The 10,277-nt window shown below is 37.6% G+C and overlaps 1 protein-coding gene across 2 annotated transcripts in view; it reads right to left on the minus strand.

The window, feature by feature from the left end:
• TMEM59 (transmembrane protein 59) overlaps window positions 1–8,743 on the minus strand; it is an 11,308-nt gene extending 2,565 nt beyond the window's left edge. Inside the window, exons 1-7 of one of the 2 annotated variants that reach the window (XM_044430280.1) lie at window positions 8,526–8,743; window positions 5,092–5,197; window positions 3,441–3,538; window positions 3,119–3,271; window positions 2,770–2,851; window positions 2,075–2,156; window positions 1,201–1,309 (exon numbers count right to left, since the gene is read on the minus strand). In XM_044430280.1, the coding sequence (XP_044286215.1) occupies window positions 1,201–1,309; window positions 2,075–2,156; window positions 2,770–2,851; window positions 3,119–3,271; window positions 3,441–3,538; window positions 5,092–5,197; window positions 8,526–8,738 (843 nt within the window). In that variant the 5' untranslated portion in view covers window positions 8,739–8,743. Of the gene's footprint in view, window positions 1–1,200; window positions 1,310–2,074; window positions 2,160–2,769; window positions 2,852–3,118; window positions 3,272–3,440; window positions 3,539–5,091; window positions 5,198–8,525 lie in introns of both variants that reach the window. The other variant, XM_044430279.1, reaches the window with a different exon arrangement.
• Window positions 8,744–10,277: the final 1,534 nt, after the last annotated feature.

The following is a 10,277-nucleotide window of genomic DNA, read 5'->3' on the forward strand; positions in this document are numbered from 1 at the left end:
ATGCTTAGGATTGTAAACACAGGATTATATATATTTAGTTCACTTAGCAGAAAGCTGTGGGAAAAGGGGAAGACAAGATTAGGGAAGCTACCCTTCAGGAAGTGAAATGTCTCTGTATATTCTTGAGACACCACCAAACATTTTTAAAGCACAGATCAATAGAACATACTTGAAGAATTAATATATAATGAACATTTTGGATGTAATAATTTAGTTGAATACCATAACTTTCCTAATGACTGTACACAGATTCTCAAAGTACTGCAATGCTAGATCTTTATCTAATCCAACAAGCCACTGACTTAGTTTGCATGACAGCCTACTGTACCTTAATTAATGGGTTGTTTGAGGATTGTTGGAGGGTTTGCACAACATAAAACACCACAGCAAATCAGATACCTGTGGACACCATGCAAAAATGGCATCCACAGGCAACCAGCATAATGCTTCAGGCCTGGCAAATCAATTAAGCCATGGCGGCTGTTGTGCCATGCAAACGGTTACTGTATCTTTTACATGATGCATATGTGGCCTCCTAGATGTTGCCTGCTTCTGAGATTCTAATTTATTTTCATTAATATATCTATATTGCTTTCCCACCTATAACTTTTTCTTATTTCTTGGCATAGTTGTTTATCTGTACCATAATAGTACAGTGTGGCAACCACACACACTGTCCATCAAGTTCAGAAAACATTGCTTCACCAAACAGGAAACAGATGTAATTCTTCCTTCTGCTAGGAGATGTTAGGGTTCACCCAACAGCATTATTGTTAGCATTTAATTCTCCAAAGGAGATACTCTGACCTGCCTCTACTGCTGTAATATGCACTATTTTGAATTTGCTCTCAGGGTTCACAACAGCTGATTAGGAAACTAAAAGTTTTAGCTACAAGCTGATAGGTAAAATCCAATGCATGCCCTACTTGAAATAAACCTATTAAATTAATATGACTTAAATTAATCACAGCTAACTCAACTCCCATTAATTACAATGCATCTCCTCTAAGTAGAATTTATGTTGGTTTTCATGTGGTATGTTTATTCACAGTTGAAAGGTGATACACTGAAGGCTAATGGGATCATTAGTTCTCATCTCTCCTCCATAAAGTACATTAATCTCCTCCAAAATAGCATTCAAGATATTGTTAAGATTAAACTAAATTATTAAATTAAATAATGTGGCAGGATTAAAGTTACCTCAGCAGGAATATACTGCTCCACAGCAGTAGTAACAGTTGCACAACAAATCCAGAGCAACACCAATACAGAGAGTAGAAGTGTGGTTGTTAATATCCATCCAGAATTTCTAGAATGTAAAAAAGCCAGGCTATTCATAAATTAAAGCTTGAGAAAAGTGATACTGTCTTTTCCCCATATTATTCCCTTGTCTGAAACAAGTTTCTATACACACAATCCAAATTATGCAGACTTTTCGATGCCTCCATAGTTAGTATTTAAAAAATAAAAATAACAAATATGTATTTGTTATTTAATTAAGAGGCTATCATGCTCACTATCTTTTCATTTAATAAAATACTAAGTGATGCAGGCTGCACACATATTTTGACAGCAATAGTGAAGATATTGACAAAAATTGGACTTGCATGCAGTACCCTTTTCCTACTTGGCATGCCTGAATGAAATTTAGATTTATTCAGTTCTCCATAACTTTGATTTCATCTCAACTGGGAAAATATAATTACTCTGCTTTAGGACAAGCCATGATTAACCATGGTTTGAATTAGATTTACAATCCTGGCATGATTCAAAACTCTAACTACCTTATCACAAAACATTCTATGTCATCAGCCTAGCAGATAAACTACTTGCGCATCTTTCATACCTAAACTAATCCAAAATGTTTCATGTGAGCCAACAGCTTTCTCAAATTTCATTCACATGGTAAAAGTGCACTAATACAGAATACTTTGGAAGTTTCATTGAGAACTTGTTAAATGTAAGCCAGGGCAGTAGCACTGTGCTAGTAATTTAATTAAGTATGGTAAAACACTGGGAATTAAGTACAGTTCTCTTTTAGGAGATTTAACTTCATTTGCTCAAAAATACATACACTGAAATACATTTGAAGAAGCTGTCACTGTCATCCTCATCAAAGAATCCTTTGTGTGTCTGTGGTCCTTCTGGCTGCAGATCTACTGAAGAGAGACATTCATTTTTGTTAAATTTTTAATAATATCATCACAGGGGATATATAAACTAAGATACCCAGTCCTATGAATGCTGTTAACACTACTAATGCAGTAGCAGTGTTGGATGTTACTGCCTATTCAACATATTTTTCTCCAAAAAACCCTCTGTTAAAATGCCTTTTTTAACAAGAAAAAATAAATAAATATTGAGACAGAGAAGTTGTTTGTGTCTCAATGGGAGAAACTCCTGGAGAAAAAGAACAGCTAGAAAGATGTCCAGATTTTTTTAAAAAATTGTAATTAACATGAAATACCTTGCTGGACAGGGCTACTGAGGCAACTGTAGTAGAAAACCCATAAAATATATGTTGTTGCCATAGTTTTGAACATAACACACAGAGGCTGAAACAACAAACTGATTCTAAATAAACAACATCCAAAATAAATTGGAGATTTCTGTTGTTATCTTACTCTCCAATAGTGAATTATTCAGTTTTGAATCAAAGATTACATTTGTCAAAACTGTTTTCCATTCAGTAAAGAGAATGGCTTTTTTTCATACAAGTAATAATTGAGTGTATTCCATTCCCTAAAATGTTCACTCAGATTAACTTACAAGATGCTTTACTAAGCGACGAGTCTTTTAAATTCGGGGTTTCCTGAGCACGACTCCGAACATACTGAACTTCTGGCTTTGACTGGAATTATAACGTTCAAACGTTCAGATTAGTGTATGGAATGCATACAATCCTAAGATCGTCATGCATACAATAACCGACAAATAGTAATTTAAGCCAACACAAATATTACACCTCAGTCTTTAATCTTACTCGGTAACAAACCCAACATTTTCATATTGGGACAGAGCCAGACATACACTGTAGAGTTGGTTTGTAACTAGAAGCACCCTCCCTGCTCCACAGGATCCTTTAAACTCTGTAATAGCAGAACAGGATAACAAGTACCTGGAAGATCAATATTTTACCATCATCAGCTTGGAGATAGAAAGTCCATGAGGAGGTCATGAAGCTGTGAGCTGTTTCCATCACATCACTCCAAAATGATCTCACAAGTGTAAGAGGAAAGAGAAGATGCATTTTTGGCATTAAGGACGTGAGCTGCAAACAAAGAGTTTGATGGTTTTTAAAATGCTCTTTCCATTTTAGCATAAAACCAACAAGAAACAGATTAATTTAAAGAGCTCTTCTATTCAGTATTTGTATTTAAAGTAGAATGGCAATACAAGCAATTAAAAGTTATTCACTGATTTAACAAGTTAATACTTACTTGCTCTCGTCTCAATTCAGCATATGGTAATTGATTCTGGCATCCAAGACGGCAAGCATACTGCTCATCAGAGTGAGAGGTATATGCCTCAGTACATGCTGTAAAAGAATATGAGTTCTCTCAGTTCCAAAGGTCAGACCTTCAGGATCAACAACTAAGGTGCACTTGCATATGAAATCCAAGTTAACAGCACCATAAAGCATGCTGCTGTTGTTGGACTCCACTTCCCAACATCCAACACCATAATAGAATATGCCACTGAGGTAAAGTTATGGCTAGAACTACATGCAAGGTCTATAAAAATCACAAGTAAGTCAAAGAAATACTAAAAAATTGGGACAAAAATATTTTTCACATAGCCAAACACCTTTTGTAGGTCACTGAGTCCATTTGTAGGTCCTAAATTTATGTGCTTAAGTTGAGAATTAGTAATACCATAAGATTATATGATGAGCTGAACACCCAAACATGCAACACCATCACAAGCAAATGTAATTAAATTACCACATTCTCTGTGTTGTAAGGTATGTGTATGCCATAGATTTCTCTGATGAAGGAAGATCTGTGCCATTAAACATGCAGAGGGAATTCTGAGCTAATTTCACCTTTTTGAGCTTAGGCCCTTTACATGACTCTTCTTTCATAGCAAAAATTTCAAAACCTATCTTCTTGGTATAAGGTGATCCAATTAGAATGTTGGAGGCAGATGGAGAGGTTATACCAAATGTGAAAATATGATTGGAAATAAGGAAAAAAAACATAATATATAGATGAAAGGGATCATAAACAAAATCTAGGATATTGTCAGAATCTCAGGATCAATATGATCCACTTGAAGCTGCATGGGAAACAGATCTAAGAATATTAGTAATGAAGCCTGGGAAAATTTCTGGGTGGGCTAATAGATAAAATGTATTTAAGTAAGAATAAAGGGAAAAAAATAGTATGGAAATGGTACTTAACCCTGGTGAAGCTGAATCATATAGACAGTAAATATTCTAATTTTTGTTGGAGGTGTGGCTGTAGAGTAGGTATGTATTTTCATATGTGGTGGAAATGTGAATATATAATGAAGTTTTGGAAAGAGGGAGCAGCAAAATACTAAGTTTAAATATCAAATTATGTCCTGAGATCACATTACTCTCAATATTTGATAAGAAACAATGGAGTAAGAATAATAGAGAATTAATAACAAACTTAACAACAGTGAGAGAATAATAGCTAATAATGGAAAGTAAAATCCTATAACCGTGTAATTGGTATAAAGAAGTCTGAAATATAGCTATTAATGATAAAGTTGTGATATTAAAGTGAGAAAAGGGTACATAAACATAATTTTAATGAGATTTGAGGTGCATTTATTATATATGTGTTTAAAAAGAGAAAAGGATTAGAACCTTTACAAGACACTATCTAGTTTGGAAAGGAGAGATTTCTTGAAAGAACTTTTTGACTGACCAATGGTTCTGGTGATAAGGTGCACAGTTTTTAAAAAATGAAGTTTTTAAAGTATTTTAATTGTATGCTTAATGTTGTGCGCTCTTATTTTAATTGTAAGTTTTTAAAATTGGATTTTATATTGAAAAAATATATATTTTAAAAAGACTAGTGACATCTGTTATAATGTGAAAAACATGCTAGGTTATCTTACCAGAATCACATTCCAGCTTAGTCCGGTTTAAGTCAATTCCATCATCCACAAATTGACAAATGGAGAAGAGTCTACAGCCCCTTTGACATGCATAGAGCTCTTCTTCCTAGTAATTAAATGCCAACATGTCACTATTTATATAAGCCTCCTTCTATAAACATTCTTCTGAACACAACATACCATAAAAGCACACAATGTGTTGGAAAGTTAACTTCTGCAATTTCTTGCCCTTTTATTTGATTATATCACTTTTAATAGAGAGCTAAAAGACTGATGAACTTTGTAAAGTAAGAATTCAGCAGATTTTTAAGGGGTGATGATTTTATATGATTAAAGTAAAACAGGCTTTAAAACATGTCTTCAAACAACTTACAGAACTCTGAAACTAAACAGTTGAAAAAAAAATCTATATACACTTGACTTTGGCACAAATGGTGTACATATGAAATATCTAACAGGAAGTCACCATTTCTGTATAGCTGTAGAGCCATCATAAAATGATGGCTCAAACAAAACTCATGAACTCTAGTTCTATTTAGCAGATCAATGGATCAATGCTTTAAAACCACGGGAAGAACAAGCAAAGGTAATTTGCATCAATAATACTTAAGAAAGAGAAGATTTAGAAACAGAATATGTATCTGAATGCAAGAAATATTCCTGTTAGATATAGGTAATAGTTGACAGACAGATGAAAATGAAAACCCCAATTACAGAGTGGGGAAAATTATTGATGCCAGAAAGTGAATATTGTTAGTCTTAACATGTTAAACTCAAATTTCATTTAACACTGTACATCTAACTCAAGATGTCAAGCACATGCTCATGCTCCAGTTTTAAAACTGCCATCCCATCCCATTATGTAATTTCCTGTAAATACCATATTTTAATGTATACAGCAAAGCAGACACTGATTCACCAAAACAAAGTTATACTCTAGTTTTTAAAATACTGACATTAGCAGATTAACCAGAAATTGCCACTTGATCTGAGGTCCTCTCAGTTTCATTTAATTTCACTCACTCTTAGTGTCTACATAAAACTGCTGGAAACTTTATTAGAAAGTATGGATTATAATGCTATCAACACAAAGACAACAGTGAATGCTCACTACTTTTCATCAAATTCTAGGGAAACAGCGACACTCTTGAACCATTGGCTAAGATCATTGGGATGGATGGGGCTGACAAACTCAAACTTTATTCAGGCAAAATGGAAATACTCTTGACTGGCTATAAAATGAAGTCAGGACTAGGGTATTGCATTCCCCCGCAAGGAACAGGTTTATTGGTGCTCCTAGAACTCCAGGCAGCAGAACTGGCTAGAAGTGTTTTTCCAGCTTAGGCTTCTACGCCAACTGTATCCTTTTCTGGTTAGGCTTGATCTGTGTGCATGTTAGAATCTGACTGCTCAACAATAATATACTTTTTGTGGAGCTACTGCTGAACAACATTCAGAAAACTTGCCAGAAAATGCAACAGTTAGAGTCCTAACAGGCACCTGCTATAGGGAGCATGTAAATCCTAATACTATACCATCTGCATTGGCTTCTGCTTTTGGGCACAACTGAAAGTTCCTTATTCCTAAAACCTAAATGGCCTGGTACTACATCTCAAGCATCAACTAATATGCCTATTTTTTATCTCCCATCCTTGGCTGGGATGCTGGTCTCCAACAGAAAAGTCAGTGTAACTCAGTAGCAGACCACATGCTTTGCAACAAAAAGGCCCCAGGTATCTCCAGGCTCCGCTAGACTCGCCTGAAATTCTGAAGACATGCTGCCAAGCAGTGCAGACAGTATTGAGATAGACTGACCAATGGTCTCACCTGATACAAGACAGCTGCCTCACTCCATTATCTGAAGTTATGCAGGGGAGTATGCAGCAAAATACATTTTCTGCCATTATACCCAATTTGCTTAGAGTTCTCGCTATCCAACACTGTATGAAAAATTTCTCATTTCATAAGCCATTTGACAGTGAGAAACACTGAAGAAACTGGTATACCCTTAATATTGCTTGTTGTATCTTTCGCTGCCTTTATATTTATTTGTTCTGTTTGCTTGTTTGTTGCTGTTCTGTTAGATTTTGTGTGTTTCCTGTGTAATTCAAAAAAGCAAAGTACCAATACAAATTCAATTGTATTTCACATCCTATAATACGTAGTGTGGAACTGCACCTTTGCCTTTAGTGAAATGGGTCTCTCCCAAACAAGAAAAACAGTAGACATGAAATGAGATCCATATAAAAGAAAACTATCATGTCAGCAGGCAACCCTAAATCAGGAAGCCTCGATTCAAGGATATAAAGGAACTACAGTCCAGCCTCTAATTAGGGTATTTATGCTACATGGGCAAATGTCAAAGTAGGGGTGCAATTTGGTGGAGGGAACTGCAGGAAGCATGCTTTTACCCACCAGCCTGTGGAGTCCTTTCACTTTGCTCGTGGAGCAAGTTGAGGGCCAATCCAGTCTTTCTGCTAGCCTCAATGTTAACACTATGCTCCATTACACACACACACACACACACACACACACACACTTAACAATATATTAATCCACTGTCCAAAGTGTTAAGGATCACTCCCCTCTTAGGGGAGACATGAAGGCAAAGGGAAAATCAACCTGGCTTCACCCATCATTTAGGGAGGGTGCACCTGCAAGAAGCTTGCTTCCCACCCCCAAAAAACATTCAACTCAAACTACCAGCTGACCTGGGGATGAAGAGCAAGAGAAGCATTAATTTTACTAAAGCAGATTTATTAATAATTGTAAAATATATTTCTCAGAGACACCCAGAATTAGAAGATCACAATTAAATACAGCATATTACTAATATATACAGAAACACGACTATTCTCTTCGGAATGCTTGTTGAAAGAAGTATGTCCTCAGGAGACATGAAACCCCCAGAAGAGTTGGCTAGTGTAATCTGCACTGATACGGAACTCCAGAGCACAGGCACTTAAGGTCCCATTCCACGCAATCGTGGATCAGACTTACAAAATCTTGGCCACTGTCAGTTTACCTCCAGATTAGAAGAGCAACCAAACAAATGGGAATAATTCCGAGGATCTCCTAAATATGCTCTGCTCTCGTCCATCCGCCAAAACAAAAGAGCTGCTTTCTGTGTGCGTGTTACTGCAGTATACCGTTAGTCACTTTATCAAAGAAGATATATGCTTTCCAAATTAATAAATCAGCAGCGAAAATACAACAGCTCTCCGTCTCCAAGCCGATACCAGAATTTCATTTCGTTTAAAACCACAAGCTGCCACCCCACTCCCTTACAAACAAGGAAGGGAGCGGGGAGGGTAGAAACAGCTTTGGCCTAAGTGCACAGAGAAACTGCACTAAGCGCTAGCTAACAGCCACCTTGGGGGGTATTCCAGCGGCAGTTATTTGGTTGCGAAGGAGGACTCTGTCCCCTCTTTTACCTTGGGGTAAGTGTGGAGCGGGTAGGTACTCTGGCAGATTCGCTGGCACGGAGCAGTATTGCCCAACGCCGGCTCGAAGGCCTCGGAAAAGGAGTCAGAAGAAAGCTCCCCGTCGGCCCAAGCCGCCTCACAGCCCAGAGCGAGAAGCAAGAAGAAAGCCCCCAGCCCTAGACGGCTCGGCCGCAGCACCGCCATCTTGTCAACTGGAGCCATACGGTTGTTTATTTTTGCTAACCGTCCCTCTCGCACTTCCTGTTTCCGGCGCCCGCAGCATAGACTTAATTAGAATCTTAGAGAACGTCGGTCTTCGGGTTTCCTTAGACCTCTCTGTTTTGCTGCCAACTCGGAAGTGAGAGGTGTCCATCATCATCATCCTTTAGCTTGTGTTTGGGCGGGTGTACACACAAATGGTAACAAAGGGAGCTCAGGTCTTCATGTAGAAAAGGCGGTTATCATTTTTACAAAATTACTATTAAAATGCAACGTGTCCGAAAATGTTTTAAAACTACTTGCCATGTGCCGAGCTGGCTTCGGGCTGGGTGGGGATTTTGAGACTGATCTTTGAGAATGGTGTTACAACTAAAACAGAAAAAGCTGGCTTATTTAAAATGAACATATACCCCAAACATCATGCAGTGTTAGTAGTTCAGGACTGATACCTTTGAATGTTACTATTAATTTCATAATATTCAGAACTAATCCAAAGCCGAATGGAATGGGTCAGAATGCCATTTCCCAAGTAAGTTTCAAACCAACCATGTTCAGCTGCCACACATGACTGGAAGAGAATGTTACACCATGTTATGAAATGTACAAAGAAACTACACTCCAGTACCTGATTCAGACAATAGCTAATATTCCAGAAACCAATCTAAAGCACCAACTTTCAACTGAGACAAGCAAACCAAATATGCAGATTAGCCACAGAACATACACATGATACCATACCTGCTTGAGGCAATAGTCCATATTTCAGAAAACGAGTCAGAACCAAATCATTTAAATTCACAAGACACACCTAACTATGGAAAAGATGCAAACAACTATAAAGCATTCACATAAGCCTCATTCTGAAAACCACTATGGATAATTAACAGTATCTAGGGGAAGTAGATACTTTTCATGGATCACTGCCTTGTCGTGGCGAAGGGGTTTGCATAGCTCAATGAAGCTATGAGCTATGCCATGCAGGGTCACCCAAGATGGACAGGTCATAGCAGAGAGCTCTGACAAAACATGACCAATTGGAGAAGGAAATGGCAACCCACTCCAGTATCTTTGCCATAAAAACCCCATGGACTGTTCTAAAGGGCAAAAAGATACGACACTGGAAGATAAGCCCCTCAGGTCGGAAGGTGTCCAATATGCTACTGGGGAAGAGCAGAGGGCTAGTACTAGTAGTGCCAGAAAGAATGAAGCGACTGGGTCAAAGCCGAAAGGACACTCAGTTGCTGATGCATCTGGTGGTGAAAGGAGTGTCCAATGCTGCAAAGATCTATACTCCATAGGAACCTGGAATGTAAGATCCATGAATCAAGGCAAGCTGGATGTGGTCAAACAAGAGATGACAAGACTGAACATCGACATCTTAGGAATCAGGGAACTAAAATGGACAGGAATGGGTGAATTTAATTCAGATGACCATCAGGTATACTACTGCGGGCAAGAATCCCTCAGAAGAAATGGAGTAGCCTTCATAGTCAATAAAAGAGTAGGAAAAGCAGTACTGGGATACAATCTCCAAAATGACAG

Source organism: Varanus komodoensis, unplaced genomic scaffold (genome assembly GCF_004798865.1).
Source record: "Varanus komodoensis strain SLA01 unplaced genomic scaffold, ASM479886v1 scaffold20_1, whole genome shotgun sequence".
NCBI classification, from domain to species: Eukaryota; Metazoa; Chordata; class Lepidosauria; order Squamata; family Varanidae; genus Varanus; species Varanus komodoensis.